The sequence below is a fragment of the Leucoraja erinacea genome, chromosome 3 (genome assembly GCF_028641065.1).
Source record: "Leucoraja erinacea ecotype New England chromosome 3, Leri_hhj_1, whole genome shotgun sequence".
NCBI lineage: Eukaryota > Metazoa > Chordata > Chondrichthyes > Rajiformes > Rajidae > Leucoraja > Leucoraja erinaceus.
The window spans coordinates 6,628,075-6,645,326 of record NC_073379.1 but is presented as its reverse complement, the minus strand read 5'-3'; the positions used below and the strand labels follow the sequence as shown (position 1 = coordinate 6,645,326).

General features: G+C 45.8%; 1 protein-coding gene across 8 annotated transcripts in view; it reads left to right on the top strand.

Annotated features, from left to right (window-relative positions):
- LOC129695115 (microtubule-associated serine/threonine-protein kinase 4-like) overlaps positions 1-17,252 on the top strand; it is a 462,908-nt gene that overhangs the window by 242,489 nt on the left and 203,167 nt on the right. For 3 of the 8 annotated variants that reach the window (XM_055631908.1, XM_055631902.1, XM_055631895.1), the window contains exon 2: positions 10,460-10,540. The exons of the other annotated variants lie outside the window; for them this stretch is intronic. In XM_055631908.1, coding sequence (XP_055487883.1) covers positions 10,460-10,540 — 81 coding nt within the window. The remainder of the gene's footprint in view (positions 1-10,459; positions 10,541-17,252) is intronic. 8 annotated transcript variants of the gene reach the window in all.

Genomic DNA, 17,252 nt, shown 5'->3' with positions numbered 1-17,252 from the left:
AGCTCATATTTGTTTGGGCAGTTTACAACTCAGCGGTATGAATCTTTATTTTTTCATATTTAAGTAATCCCTGCATTCCCTCTCTCCCCCACCCTAGTCAACCTGCTCATTCCACCCTTTGCACCTCCGCGCCCCTTCACAATAGTCCATGATGGGCTCCACTCTTCCTTGGTCATCGGTTGCCGGCCCCGACTTGTTCTGGCCATTTCCGACCTCCGGTTACCCCTCCTCCACTTTCAGTCTGAAGAAAGGTTTCCATCCCGAAACGTCACCTGTTTCTTCTCTCCAGACCCAGCGAGTTACCCCAGCACTTTGTGTCAATCTTCAGCATTCGGGTAACGTTCTTCTGTATCCTTTACAATACGAGAAGGGTAGAAGGCAGGTGAATGGGGTTGGGAGGGAAAGATAGAACAGCCATGGTTGAATGGCGGAGAAGACTTGATGGGCTGAATGGCCTAATTTGGCCCCTGTCACGTATGAACTTAACAAAATCTCCACATCCTTCCTGTAGTGTGGCCACCAGAACTGCACACAATTTTGAAACACAATATATTCTGCAATGATTTAAATAGTTCATCTTTAACACCTGGACAAATAAAAAAGGAAAATGCCAAATATTGCTTTTTAAGTCCCAAATCACTAAGGATATGTTTTTAGTTTGTATTTCAACATTTTGTTCGATACAGTGAAGCAGATACGTTGCTATTAAATTTTAAAATGGTTTGCTCAAATTTAAAATATTGTAATCCCGAAGAGGATTACAAGATAAACAACTAAAATAACAAATGAAATATTATTTACAATTCCAATTAATTGGAGGAATACATTTGCAAATCTAATTCAACTACATATATTTCATAAAATAAAACCTTTTCTCATTTTTGGCTGCAAATATCAATTTTCTGTTGAAGGCTGTGGGAATACATCCAACTCACAGCTATACTAAACAAAACTAAATAAAGGATTAGCTTCGTTTTTTAGTTGAGATTAGAGATACAGCGCAGAAACAGGCCCTTCAACCCACTGAGTCCGCACCGACCAACGATCCCTGCACACTATCAATATCCCACACACACGCACACACTAGGGGCAATTCACAATTTTTATCAAAGCCAATCAACGTACAAACCTCCATCTTTGGAGTGCGGGAGGAAACCAGAGCACCCGGGGAAAACCCTGGCGGTCATGGGGAGAACCTGCAAACTCCGCACAGACAGCACCCGTAGTCAGGATCGAACCCGGGTCGCTAGGGCTGTAAGGTAGCAACTCTACCGCTGTGCCACCCCATAATATTAATATCTTAATATTGAACCTGGAAAAATGGTTGATCCGAGATCTATCCTGTCAACCCAGGAAGAACTTTATTAAATTTTAGACTGTTGCCTCTTCCACAGACGGCTGTTTCTTCCAAAGAAGTACGTTCTTTCTTCCATATCCTGTAAATCTCAACCCATGTTGTAAAATTCAAATGCTTTGCTGATTTTTCATTTAGTTTTGTTTATTTACTTTATTGTCACGTGCAATAGGTACAGTGAAAGGTTTTGTTGCGTGCTAACTAGTCAGCGCAGAGACAATGCATGATTACAATGGAGACATCCACAGTGTACAGATGAATACAGGGTAAAGGGAATGATGTATATAGCACAGTTAAAGGATGAACTGCTGCTGTAGGAGCAACAACCCAAAATATCACCTATTCCTTTTGTCCAGAGATGCTGTCTGACCCGCTGAGAGACTCCAGCTTTTTGTGTCTGCCTTAGGCTAGGACTTGGAGCGCAGGAGGATGAGGGGCGAGCCTATAGAGGTGTATAAATCATGAGAGGAATAGATAGGGCGAATGCATGGAATCTTTTACCCACAGTAGAGGAATCAAGAATCAGACAACATGTGTTTAAGGTGAGGGGGGAAAGACTTAATAGAAACATAAGGGGCAACTTTTTTTACACAAAGAGTGGTGGGTATATGGAGCGAGCTGCCAGAGGAGGTAGTTGAGGAAAGTATCATCGCAACATTTTAAAAACATGTTGACAGGTACATGGACATGTTAGGTTTAGAGAGATAAGGGCTAAATGCAGGCAGGTGGGCCTAGTGTAGATGGGGCATGTTGGTCAGTGTGGGCAAGTTGGGCTGAAGATCCTGGCTCCATTCTGTATGACTAATTTAAAACCATGGATTTGAGGTTTACAAGAGGTAAAATATAGAATATATTTAACTGCCTTTCAACAGCGGTTGAGACATTGCCTTACGCCAGAGACAGCTATTGCCAGAGACTCGTGATTGATCTTGACTACGGGTGTTGTCTGTGCAGAGTTTGTATGTTCTCCCCGTGATCTACGTGGGTTTTCTCCGGGTTCTCCAGTTTCCTGCTACACTCCACAAGATGTAGAGGTTTGTAGGTTAATTGGCTTTGGTAAAATTGTAAATTGTCCCTCGTGTGTGTGTGTGTGTGGGATAGTGTTAATGTGCGGGGATCGCTGGCCAGTGCTGACTTGGTGGGCTGAAGGGTCATTTTCTGCGTTGTATCTCTAAACTAAACTAAACTAAGCATCTACTGAATGGAAAATGGTTCCATTGGAAACAGCGACCTGTTGGCACGTGATCCTGTTTAAAATTAGAATCCCGAGTATCTAATGTACTGACCTGACGAGCAACATTACATGGTTGCAGCAACCAATGACTCTCTCTGTGAGAAAATTCTCAGTCTTGTGATATTTTTAGTTTAGTTTGGAGATACAATGCAGAAACAGGCCCTTCGGCCCATCGAGTCCGCACCGACCAGAGATCCCCGCGTATTAACACTATCCTACACACGCTAGGGACAATTTACATCCTTTACTGAAGGCCAATTAACCTACAAATCTGTACGTCTTTGGAGTGTGGGAGGAAACCAAAGTCTTGGAGAAAACCCACGCAGGTCACGGGGAGAACGTACAAACTACATACAGACAGGTAGCCAGGAAGCTGGGTCTCTGCCATTGTAAGCGGTGTCAGGCAGCAATTCACCGTGCCAAATTAATAATGAATAGCTAATCAATAAAGCTCACAATACATTTTCATAGGTTCCTTGTGATTCACAATGATTACTACTGACCATTTTGAAAATGACTGGAGCTGTAAAATGTAGACACAAGGAACTGCAGATGCTGGTTTGCAAAGCAAGACATAAAGAGACAAAGATGGCAAACTTTTTAATGTGTTTCTGATAGTTCTTCATGCTATAGAAGGTATAGAAGAGTGCAAGCCCTCTGTTCCAAAATTCCAAGCATACATGATGCCAAGTTAAACTAAACACCTCTGCCTGCTTGTGAAACATAAAATTCTTAAAGGCTATAGACAATAGACAATAGGTGCAGGAGTAGGTAATTCGGCCCTTCGAGCCAGCACCGCCATTCAATGTGATCATGACTAATCATCCCCAATCAGTACCCCGTTCCTGGCTTCTCCCCATATCCCTTGACTCCGCTATTTTTAAGACCCCTATCTAGCTCTCGTTTGAAAGCATCCAGAGAATCCGCCTCCACCGCCCTCTGAGGCCGACTCACCCACTCAACCTGCCTCCACAGACTCACAACTCTTTGTGAGAAAAAGTGTTTCCTCGTCTCCGTTCTAAATGGCTTACTCCTTATTCTTAAACTGTGGCCCCTGGTTCTGGACTCCCCCAACAAGCCCTTAACAATCTTATATGTTTCAATGAGATGCCCTCTCATCCTTCTAAACTCCAGAGTGCACAAGCCCAGCTGCTCCATTCTCCCAGCAGATGACAGTCCCGCCATCCCGGGAATTAACCTTGTAAACCTATGCTGCACTCCCTCAATTGCAAGAATGTCCTTCCTCAAATTAGGGAACCAAAACTGCACACGATACTCCAGGTGTGGTCTCACTAGGGCTCTGTACAACTGCAGAAGGACCTCTTTGCTATATTCCGGAATATAGGAGCTAGATGCAGGAAAAATGTTCCCGATGATGGGGGAGTCCAGAACCTGGGGCCACAGTTTAAGAATAAGGGGTAGGCAATTTAGGACTGAGGTGAGGAAAAACCTTTTCACCCAGAGAGTTGTGAATCTGTGGAATTCTCTGCCACAGAAGGCAGTGGAGGCCAATTCACTGGATGTTTTCAAAAGAGAGTTAGATTTAGCTCTTGGGGCTAAAGGAATCAAGGGATATGGGGGAAAAAGCAGGAACGGGGTACTGATTTTCGATGATCAGCCATGATCATGTTGAATGGAGGTGCTGGCTCAAAGGGCCGAATGGCTGACATCTGCACCTATTTTTCTAGGTTTCTATGCATATCCCTCCATTCCCTGCATATTCTTGCAGCTATCTAAAAGCCTCTTTATCACTACTATCATACTTGCTTTCACCCTTGGCAAGATTTTCCAGGCAGCTACAACCCTTTGTAAACAAAAACCCCTGCATATCTCCTGTAAACTCCGCCCCGCTCTCCTTAAACCTATGCCCTCCAATCTTTGACATCTCCACCCTAGGAACATGGTCGCGACTGTTCAGTTCAGTTTAGTTTATTGTCACGTGTATCGAGGTACAATGAAAAGCTTTTTGGTGTGTGCTATCCAGTCAGCGGAAAGACAATACATGATTATAATCGAGCCATTTACAGTATATAGATACCGTTATAAGAGAATAAGTTTCGGTGCAAGGTAAAGCCAGCAACATCCGATCAAGGATAGTCCGAGGGTCATGAATGAGGCAGATAGTAGTTCAGCTCTGATCTCTATCTGGCTGTGTTTTTCTTTATCTGAGCTAGTGTGTTTTAATTACACAATTTTGCATTTAGTGAATGGTTTTAAATTCCATGGATGATTGCTATTTTCATTCTGCAGTGAATGGGACTGATAGAGCCTTTTATTTACTGACACTCTTAATTTCATTCTTTATTACCACTGAGTTTCACTGGCATTTTGACTACTTTGTGCGTTTCTGTATAAATAGATATATGGTGACAGGGCAACACAACAGCAATTTGTGTTGGTAGGCGGAAGGTAGTGTAGGTAGACGCAAAATGCTGGAGTAACAGTGGGTCAGGCAGCACCTCGGGAGAAAAGTAATAGGTGATCTTTTTGGTCGAGACAATAGGTGTAGGAGTAGGCCATTCGGCCCTTCGAGCCAGCACCGCCATTCAATGTGATCATGGCTGATCATCTACTATCAGTACCCCATTCCTGCCTTCTCCCCATATCCCTTGATTCCACTATCTTTAAGAGCCCTATCTAGCTCTATCTTGACAGCATCCAGCGAACCGGCCTCCACTGCCCCAGAGGCAGAGAATTCCACAGACTCACAACTCTCTCCCTTATTCGTAAACCGTGACCCCAGGTTCTGGACTCCCTAACACCGGGAACATGTTTACTGCCTCTAGCGTGTGCAAACCCTTAAGGGCCAGTCCCACTTGGGCGTCATTTGCGAGTCACGCAGATGGCGTGCAAAGAATTTTTACATCCCAAAATCCTGGGGCGCTGGGCGCGACAGCGTGTCACTGCCTACGTCACCACGCACCTTGCGCGTGTAATGCGCATCATGCGTGCATCACGTGCGCGTCACGACGCCTAAATTATGTCGCGTAAATAACGCGCAAATGGGACAGGCCCTTTAATAATCTTATATGCTTCAATAAGATTATATGTATCAATGATATATTTCAATAAGACCCTTCTTCAGACTGAGAATCGAGGGAAATAGAACGATGATATAGAGAGATATAGAACAAATTAATGGAAGGTTTTGCAAAAGTAACAATGATAAGGAAACAGGCCACCGTTACTGAAGATGCTGCTTTAGCAAAAAAGATACTGGAGTGAAAAAGTGCTGGAGTAACTCAGCGGATCAGGCATTATCTCTGGAGAATATGGATAGGAGACGTTTCAGTTCGGGAGCCTTCTTCAGAAGTCGGAAGAAAGTCACCTATCCAGGTTCTCCAGAATTGCTGCCTGACCCACTGAGTAGACAATTGCTTAGTTTTGCTGTCCTCAAAATGCAGGATAAATCCAATTTATAGTCAGTCATACATCATGGAAACAGGCCCTTTAGTTTAATTGTAACCTATATTCCTTAGTTTGGTTACACATTTCACATCTCATTTATCTTTATCTTTTCCGATACTTTCTTGTCTTGTCAACTATGGCCTTTGTTCAACCATCTGCCAATGGATTAGATCCCTCAAGTGTATCAACCTATATCGTTTGCCAGGTTTTGTCCCAGCTCCACCTCTCGCCCAGCCTTCGTCTCCCTTCTGCAATCAGTCTGAAGAAGGGTCTTGATCCGAAAAGTTGCCTATCCATCTTCTCCAGAGATCCTGCCAGTCCCGCTGAGTTAGACTTGTATGAGTGTGTACTTTGAGATCAAATTAGTTATGTGTGACTTCGATTTTGGGGGAGGGAAAGAAGTACAGAAGAAGATAAATGGTGTCAATGCCTGGCCAGAATCGATACAGTGTCAGAGGAAAGACAATAGGTGCAGGAGTAGGCCATTCAGCCCTTCGAGCCAGCACCGCCATTCAATGTGATCATGACTGATCATCCCCAATCAGTACCCCGTTCCTGCCTTTTCCCCATATCCCCTGACTCTGCGCTATCTTCAAAGCCCTCTCTAGCTCCCTCTTGAAAGTATCCAGAGAACTGGCCTCCACCGCCCTGAGGCAGAGAATTCCACAGACTCACAACTCTCTGTGTGAAAATGTTTTTCCTCACCTCTGTTCTAAATGGCTTACCCCTTATTCTTAAACTTTGGCCCCGGTTCTGGACTCCCCAACATCTGCAACATGTTTCCTGCCTCTAGCGTGTCCAAACCCTTAATAATCTTATATGTTTCAATAAGATAACCTCTCATCCTTCTAAATTCCAGCATACCAGCCTCTCCAAAGTGCTGGCAGTTTTGTTGAAAAGGTGCTTGTTTAGGGATGCTTTTAAAGATGGTGAGAGCAAAGATGGATTTTAGCGTAGTTTAGAGATGCAGCATGGAAACAGGCCCTTCGGCCCATCGAATCTGCACCGACCAGCGATGCCCGCACACGAACACCATCCGACACACACTGGGGACAATTTACACTTATGCCAAGCCAATTAACCTACAAACCTGTACGTCTTTGGAGTGTGGGAGGAAACTACAGATCATGGAGAAAACCCACGCAGGTCACGGGGAGAACGTACAAACACCGTACAGACCCGTAGCCGGGATTAAACCCAGATCCCCAGCGCTGCAAGCGCTGTAAAGCAGCAACTCTAACCGCTGCGCCACACTGCAGTTCTATGGAATGAAGATGGTAGGGGGTAGAGGGACATGTCGAGTCAGAGATCACAAGTTGTAGGAATAGAATTAGGCTATTCGGCCCATCGAGTCCACTCCGTCATTCAATCATGGCTGATCTCTGCCTTCTAATCCCATTTTCCTCCCTTCTCCCCATAACCCTCGACACCCGTTCTAATCTTCAGAATCCGTCTTAAAAATATCCACTGACGGCTTCCAGAATCCTCTGTGGCAATGAATTCCACAGATTAATTACCCTCTGACTAAAGAAGTTCCTCCTCACCTTCTTTCTAAAAGAGCGCCCTTTAATTCTGATTCTATGACCTCTGGTCCTAGACTCTCCCACCAGTGGAAACATAATCTCCACATCCACTCTATCTATGCCTTTCATTATTCTGTAAGTTTGAATGAGGTCCCCCCTCAACCTTCCAAACATAAAGTAAGGCATGCAGGTACAGCAGGCAGTGAAGAAAGCAAATGTAATGTTGGCCTTTATAACAAGGGGCGTCGAGTATAGGAGCAAAGAGGTCCTTTGCAGTTGTACACCAGAGCCCTACACTTAGCCACCACACCTGGAGTATTGTGTGCAGTTTGGGTCCCCTAATTTGAGGAAGGACCATTCAGCTATTGAGGGAGTGCAGCGTAGGTACACAAGGTTAATTCCCGGGATTAAACGGGACTGTCCCCATGCTGAGAGACTGTAATGGAGCAACTCTGGGCTGCGTACACTCTGGAGTTCTAGAATGAAGATGGTAGGGGGTAGGGGACATGTCATTGAAACACAACTATAGGATTGTTAAGGGTATTGGACACATCGCTAGAGGCGTCATTCAATCATGTTCCCGAAGTTTTCCTCCCTTCTCCAGAACCAGGGACCACACTTTAAGAATATGGGGCAAGCCATTTAGAACGGAGACGAGGAAACACTTTTTCTCACAGAGAGTTGTGAATCTGCCTCAGAGGCAGGTGGAGGCCGGTTCTCTGGATACTTTCAAGAGAGAGCTAGATAGGGCTCATAATTTCCTATTGCCATAGAGGGAGTGCAGAGAAGGTTCATCCAGACTGATTCCTGGGATCAGGACTGTCATTATGAAAGAAAGAATGGATAGACTTGGTTTTACTCTCTATAAAGTAATTTAGGAGATTGAGGCAGGGGATCTTATAGAAACTTACAAAAACAAGGGGAGGGGTTAGGACAAAGAGGTAGATGCAGGAAGATTGTTCCCACATGTTAGGGCAAGTCCAGGACAAGGGGTCATTCAGCTATAAGGATAAGGGGGAAATCCTTTAAAACCCGAGATGAGAAGAACTTTTTTCACACAGAGAGAGGTGAATCTCTGGAACTCTCTGCCACAGAGGGTAGTTGAGGCCAGTTCATTGGCTATATTTAAGAGGGAGTTAGATGTGGCCCTTGTGGCTAAGGGGATCAGGGGGTATTGAGAGAAGGCAGGTACGGGATACTGAGTTGGATGATCAGCCATGATCATATTGAATGGCGGTGCAGGCTCGAAGGGCCGAATGGCCTACTCCTGCACCTAATTTCTATGTTTCTATGTTTCTATAAAGATAGCGGAGTCAGGGGATATGGGGAGAAGGCAGAAACGGGGTACTGATTGTGGATGATCAGCCATGATCACATTGAATGGTGGTGCTGGCTAGAAGGGCCGAATGGCCTACTCCTGCACCTATTGTCTATTGTCTAAACTGCAGAAAGGAAAGAATTGAGCAAGACAGACAGTGGCTCAGGCAAAGAGTTGGAGCAAGGTCATAGAGAGGTGAGGACACTGTTTGTGGCCCCGAGGGGAGAGGCATGTGGCTTGGATAAGGGAAGATGCTGTCAAGCTGGAAAGGGTGCAGAGAAGATTTACGAGGATGTTGCCAGGACTCGAGGGCTTGAGCAATATGTCTTCAAGAGAGCAATGATGTTTTCAAGAGAGAGTTAGATTTAGCTCTTAAGGCTAAACGAATCGAGGGATAAAGCAGGAACAGGGCACTGATTTTAGAGGATCAGCCATGATCGTATTGAATGGCGGTGCTGGCTTGAAGGGCCGAATGGCCTACTCCTGCACCTTTTTTTCTATGTTTCGATGTTTCTAATAGGGAGGGGTTGAGCAGGCAGCCTGCAGTGCAGGAGGATGAGGGATGATCTTATTGAGATGTATAAAATCATTTAACAAGTCAATGTATATTTTTAAAGCGGAGGTTGACAGATTCTTGATTAACGCGGGTGACAGGGGTTACGGGGAGAAGGCAGGAGAATGAGGTTACAAGGGAGAGATAGATCAGCCGTGATAGAATGGCGGAGTAGATAAAAGTAATAGGTGATCTTTTTGGTCGAGACAATAGGTGCGGTAGTAGGCCATTCGGCCCTTTGAGCCTGCACCGCCATTCAATGTGATCATGGCTGATCATCCACAATCAGTACCCCGTTCCTGCCTTCTCCCCATATCCCCTGATTCTGTTATCTTTAAGAGCTCTATCTAACTCTCTCTTGAAAGCATCCAGAGAACCGGCCTCCACTGCCTTCTGAGGCAGAGAATTCCACAGATTCACAGCTCTCTGGGTGAAAAAGTGTTTCCTCGTCTCCGTTCTAAATGGCTTACTCCTTATTCTTAAACTGTGACCCCTGATTCTGGACTCCCCCAACACGATGGGCTAAATGACCTACTTCTGCTCCTGTCACTCATGAACATGAAAATCATGAGAGGAATAGATCGGGTTGAAGCACAGAATCTTTTGCCCAGAGTAGGGGAATCGAGAATCAGAGGACATGGGTTTGGGGTGAGGGGGAAAAGATTTAATAGGAACCTGATGGGTAACTTTGTCGCACAAAAGGTGATGGTGGTTTGGAACGAGCCACCAGAGGAGGTAGTTGAGGCAGGGAATATCGCAACGTTTAAGAAACATTGAGACAAGTACACGGATAGGACAGGCTTGGAGGGATGCGGGCCAAATGCATGCGGGTGGGACTAGTGTAGGTGGGATAGGTTGGCCGGCGTGGACGTTGAGCCGAAGGGCCCGTTTCCACATTGTATAAGCGTAGACTGTCTGCTGCAATTTCCATCGCATTGCTCAGCAAGAAAAATATTTTTAACAATGTCAATTACTGCAACCTTTTTGTGTGCTCCCATCTATTCGCTGCGGCATGCATGATGTGATGCGCAGCCAGTTGTCTGATTAGATGTGACATTTTGACTTTCAGCCTGACACCAAGAAGTTTGAGTCCAACTCCCACGAGTCCATGCAGCCCGTGTAGCCCACTGCACGCTTTTCACTTTTGGAGGTAAGGGGGATGATGCTGCTTTGACCTGCTTGCCAAACCTTTACTGAAGATAATGTCTGTGTGCACGCTGGGCTGAGAATATGCAGTTTTTAACTAATGTTTAAAAGCGCTGCATGGTAGCGAAACAGCCTGGTGACCGTGTTGTCGTTTGTGGAGTAGAGTTTGACGAGTTGAGTAGATGTATTTGAATTGATTAGAGTTATAACATCTATAGACGAGTTGCCACATCTATACGTCTACCACAGCGGTAGAGTTGCTTCCTTACAGCGCCAGAGACCCGGGTTCGATCCCGACTACGGGTGCTGTCTGAACGGAGTTTTACGTTCTCCCCGTGACCTGAGTGGGTTTTCTCCGAGCTCTTTGGTTTCCTCCCACACTCCAAAGACGTACAGTTAAGACTGCTCTCACCCCCAACCATGGACTGTTTAACCTCCTACCATCCAGGAGGCGCTACAGGTCTCTCCGTTGCCGAACCAGCAGGTCGAGGAACAGCTTCTTTCCGGCGGCTGTCACTCTACTCAACAACGTACCTCGGTGACTGCCAATCACCACCCCCCTCTGGACACTTATTATTATTTATTCAAATCGTTTGCTATGTCGCTCTTCCAGGGAGATGCTAAATGCATTTCGTTGTCTCTGTACTGTACACTGACAATGACAATTAAAATTGAATCTGAATCTGAATCTTATGTAGGTTAATTGGCTTGGTATAAATTGTAAACTGTCTCTAGTGCGTGTAGGGTGGTGTTAATGTGCGGGGATCGCTGGTCGTTGCGAGCTCGGCGGGCCACAGGGCCTGTTTCCGTGCTGTATCTCTAAACTAAACTGCAAAGACATACAGGTTTATATCCTAATCGGGTAGAGTTGCTGCCTTACAGCAAAAGCAGTGCCGGAGACCCGGGTTCGATCCCGACTACGGGTGCTGTCTGTATGGAGTTTGTACCTTCTCCCCGTGACCTGCGTGGGTTTTCTCTGAGATCTTCGGTTTCCTCCCACGCTCCAAAGACGTACGGGTTGGTAGGTTAATTGGCTTGGAAACTGTAAAAATGGTCGCTAGTGTGTAGGATGGTGTTAGTGTGCGGGGATCACTGGTCGGCATGGACTCAGTGGGCTGTTTCAGCGCTGTATCTCTAAACTAAACTAAACCGAACTACAAAGACATACAGGTTTGTAGGCTAATCGGCTTTGGTAAAATGGTAAATTGTCCCTAGTGTGTGTGGGATAGCGTTTGTGTGCGGGGATTGCTGGTCTGTGCAGACTCGGTAGGCCGAAGAGCCTGTTCCCACGTTGTATCTCTAAATCTTATCTAAACAATCCCAGCAAAATGAAAGGCGAGTAAAAATTTGCACTTGTGAGGAATGTAGTTTCAACTTCATTTGAATGTGGAGTAAAAGGTCTACTTAACTTTAGTTAAGTGTAGTTTAGAGACACAGCGCGGAAACAGGACCTTCGGCCCACCGTTCAGACCAGCGATCCCTGCACACTAGCACTCTCCGACACACACGAGGGACAATTTACAATTTTACCAAAACCAAATATCCTCCAAACCCGCACGTGTTTGGAGCGTGAGAGGAAAACCGGAGCATCCGGAGAAAACCTACGTGGTCACAATGAGAAATCAGTAAAGTTTCTGGCGCTGTAAGGCAGCAACACTGCCGCGGCATCACCGTGCCACACTTGTATCTCTTTACAATCCATTTTATATAGAACTTCTACACGTCTGCTCTCTGTGTGTTTTCTTCCCTCTCGAAACTGTCATTTCCGTCGAACCGCTAGATTATTATTTTGTTTCTCTTGAATTTTAAAAAATGGAAAGTGAATGGATGGTGCCTTGAATCGGTGATGGATCTAATCAATTGCCCATGAAATGAGTTTAGATAAAATAATTCTCTCTGGTACTGTCCTGAGGTACATCTTTGAATACACAATACATTGGGTATATCGTGCGAACTAACTGTTGTTTCCTTAATTTCTGTGTTTAATATTCTTATATATTCATCCATTGACTGAGGGTAAGTCTAGAATGTTGTGTGTGTGAGGGGGGGGGTGGACTTGTTGATCTTTAATTGTCCCCCTGAATTGTTGGTGGGATACGCAAGGAACTGCAGATGCTGATTTACAACAACAAAAAAAAGCACAAAGCGATGGAGTATCTCAGTGGATCAGGCAGTGTGCATGGAGAAGACACAAAGTGCTGGAGTAACTCAGTGGGTCAGCCAGTGTGCATGGAGAAGACACAAAGCGCTGGAGTAACTCAGTGGGTCAGGCAACATCTCTGGACAAGTGCGTAGGAAGGAAATGCAGATGCGGGTTTAAAATGAAGATTGACACAAAAAGCTGGAGTAATGGGGCCGTCCCACATGCGATTCTTTAGGCAACCACAGGCGACTGGTTTGTCGCCACATGTTCGCCGTGGCGTCTTTCTGCTCACCGCTAAACTTTAAACATGTTGAACATTTTTCATCGACAGTGGGTTTGACGCCAATGAGCGTAGCTCGACTTCTCCTGACGTAGGTTGTTGCCTGGATGACGTAGGTTGTCGCTGTTTTTTTGGCGACCTGTCGCCTAAAAAATCGCCAAGTGGGACAGGCCCATTACTCTTTGGCAGGCAGCATCTCTGGAAAAAAGGAATAGGTTGTCATTTCATAAGGTCATAAGGAATAGGAGTAGGATTTGGCCATTCGGCCCATCAAGTCTACTCAGCCATTCAATCATGGCTGATCTAACTCTCCCTCCTAACCCCATTCTCCTGCCTTCTCCCCGTAACCACTGACACCTGTTTTGGATGGTCTCGATATTCTAAAGACAGGGTCAACAAAACTTCACCAATGACTTTTCCCCAGAGATGCTGGCTGACCTGCTGAATTAGTCCAGCACTCTACGTCGATCTTCACCATCTCGGGAGAACATGGATCGGTGACATTTTGGGTTGGGGCACTTTTTCAGTCTGTTCGAGGGTTGGATGAGAAGAGGGGCAGGACAAAGCATGGTGAGTGATAGGTAGATGCAGGTGAGGGGGATACAGGTGCGACTGAAGAAGGGTCCTGACCTGAAACGTCACCTATGCCATGTTCTCCACAGAGATGCTGCCTGACCCGCTGAGTTACTCCAGCACTCTGTGAAACGTCACCTATCCATGTTCTCCACAGATGCTGCCTGACCCGCTGAGTGAGCTCACTCTGTGAAACGTCATGTCCCCACTTCTCCAAATGCTGCCTGACCCGCTGAGTTACTCCAGGACTCTGTGCGCCGTCACCCCATGTTCTCCACAGTGCTGGTTGACCCGCTGAGCTTGCCCCTGTAGTAGGAAACCTGAACGGAAACCTCTGGAGACTTTGCGCCCCAAAGGTTCCGTGCGGTTCTCTGCGGTTGCAGGTAGTGAAAGCAGGTAGGGTGACTGACAAAAACCTCCGGGAACCTCTGCGAACCGTAGGGAAGCTCAGGTTTCCTAAGTGGGACAGGGGCATTACTCCAGCACTCTGTGAAACGTCACCTGTCCATGTTCTCCAGAGATGCTGCCTGACCCGCTGAGATACTCCAGTGTTTTCTGTATATTCCTGTCAGGTTTGGGCAGTAAAGAATCAACCAACAGTGACAGCAGATGCTGGAATCTACAGCAAGAAACAATCAGTGGGCCGAGCAGCATCTGTGGATGGAGGGAGAGAGGGAGGAATTGTTGACCATTTGGGTGGAAACCCTACATCCAGATGAGTTTGTGTTCAGTTTAGTTTATTCTCACCTGCACCAAGCATTTAGTTTAGAGATGCAGCACGGAAACAGGCCCTTCGGTCCATCGCGTCTACACCGACCAGTGATCCTCGTACATTAACACTACCCTACACACACTAGGGACAATTTTACATGTAGAACCAAGCTAATTAACCTACAAACATGCTCGTCTTTGGAGTGAGGGAGGAAATCTCGGAGAAAACCCACGCAGGAGAACGTACAAACTCCGCACAGACAGCACCCACAGTCAGGAACGAACTCAGGTCTCCGGCGCTGTAAGGCAACAACTCTACCACAGCGCCACTGTGCCAGCCGGTGTTTGCTGCATGCTGTCCAGTCAGCGGAAAGACAATAAATGATTACAATCGAGCCGTCCACAGTGTACACATACACGATAAAGGGAATAACGTGAATAACGTTGTGTTCAAAATAAAGTTCAGTAAAGTCCGCACAAAAATAGTCCGAGGGTCACCAATGAGGTAAATAGAAGTTCAGGACCGCTCTCTGGTTGTGGTAGGATGGTTCAGTTGCCTGATAACAGCTGGGAAGAAACTGTCCCTGAATCTGGAGGTGTGCGTTTTCACACTTCTGTACCTCTTGTCCGACGTGAGAGGGGAGATGGCCAGGGGGGTGGGGGGGGTTGAGACTGAAGCTAGAGGGTGGTTAGAGGATTGAGGAGAGGTGAAGGATAGACAATAGACAATAGGTGCAGGAGGAGTCCATTCGGCCCTTCGAGCCAGCACCGCCATTCAATGTGATCATGGCTGATCATCCACAATCAGTACCCCGTTCCTGTCTTCTCCCCATATCCCCTGACTCCGCTATCCCTAAGAACTCTGTATATGGATGCTGGACAGATGGAGCTGGGGGAAGGGGAGGAGAGTGAAGCTGGAGAGAGCTGTTGAGTGATGAGCAGGAACACCAAGCCTGCCAGTGTAGGAATGTCAAGAGTGTTTTCCAGTCATGTTACCCGAAACAGAACATGAAATTCCTTCTTGCAGCATCGGGAACAGATATGTAAACATCGTCGTCTGTAAAACCCGCATTGAACGACAACAACAAAAAAGTTCAGTACATTATGTATTATGTTTTTATGCTATTAACTGCCTCTTCTTACTGTTTTAAATTATATTTTTGTTTTGACCTGTGTTCATGTGGAAAGCATTTTGGGTTGCATCCAATAGTATGAAACGTGCTAAACAAATTAAGTTGTTATTATTATTATGTACGGTGGTGGATAACATATAGGGTGCTGAATCTGTTGCATTCATTGCCACAGAGGGCTGTGGAAGCCAGGTCAGTGGATATTTTTAAGGCAGAGATAGATAGATTCTTGATTAGTACGGGTGTCAGGGGTTATGGGGAGAAGGCAGGAGAATGGGGTTAAGGGCCGGTCCCATTTTCACGACCTAATTCACGCAGCATGGTCGTCACGAGGTCGTAGGTAGATCGTAGGTAGGTCGTGATGCTAGTCATAGGTACTCGTGGCATCAAGTAGGTCAGGGCGGTTTTTTCTAGCCTGATGAAAAATCGCCATGAGTAAAAAAAGTTGTGAATTAGGTCGTGAAAGTGGGACAGGCCCTTTAGGGGGGAGAGATAGATCAGCCATGATTGACTGGCGGAGTAGACATGATGGGCCGAATGGCCTAATTCTGCTCCAATCACTTATGATCTTATGGACTGACCCGCTGAGTATCTCCAGCACTTTGTTTTTCTACACAGACTCAGAGCAGTGTCCTGGGGTCACATTGAGGTCAGAGCTTGGGAAGATGCAAAGTTCCGTAGCTGAGGAACAATAATGGGGGGCTTTGAACAACGTCCTGGCAGTGTGATGGTAACAGTTCATGGTTCAAGATTTTTTATTTCAGATTTTATTCTATAAAGTTCACATTATATTGTGAAAATGGGAATGTTATTGTTCACATTTTGTTGACTAAGAAACATTTGGACAGGAACATGGATAGGATAGGTTTAGAGGGATTTGGGTCAAACACAGGGAGGTGGGACTAGTGTATCTTCATATAATCAACAGAAACATTTCACTGTACCTCGGTACATGTGACAACAAACTAAGCTGAACTGACGCTATGAGGATGCAGGGTGACTTGGACAAGTTGGGTGAGTGGGCAGATGCAATTTAATGTAGATAAATATGAGGTTATCTACTTTGGTGGCAAAAACAGGAAGGCTGATTATTATCTGAATGGTGTCAAGTTGGGAAAAGGGGAAGTACAGCGGGATCTGGGGGTCCTTGTTTATCAGTCACTGAAAGTAAGCATGCAGGTACAGCAGGCAGTGAAGAAAGCTAATGGCATGTTGGCCTTCATAACAAGAGGAGTTGAGTATAGAAGTCCTTCTGAGTTGAACAGGGCCCTAGTGAGACCACACCTAGACTATTGTGTGCAGTTTTGGTCTCCAAATTTGTCAGTGGTTATGGGGAGAGGGCAGGAGAATGGGGTTGAAAGGGGAAGATAGATCAGCCATGATTGAATGGTGGACTAGAATTGATGGGCCGAATAGCCTAATTCTGCTCCTAGAACTTATGAATTGACCTGACTGTTGTGCTGCTTTATCCACTAATAACTATCTGCGATGAGCTTTGTAAATTTCTGCATGGGACCTCTGCAGTGCAGAGAGGTGCCTAGAGTACAGTCGGTAATGTGTTCTTCTGTCACACGAGCCGTCTTTTCCCATTGAACCCCACGTTACAAACTTGTTGCATCAATGTCCAACGTTGTCCTCGGCTGTAAACTATCAGCAGTCGATCACTTTGTCACTCCTGATAAAATAACTTAATAAATTACTTTGTTTAAGTAAGAACTGCAGATGCTGGAAAAATCGAAGGTAGACAAAAATGCTGGAGTAACTCAGCGGGTGAGGCAGCATCTATGGAACGAAGGAATAGGTGACATTTCGGATCGAGACCCTTTTTCAGACTGATGGGGGCGGGAAGAAGAAAGGAAGAGGCAGAGACAGTGAGCTG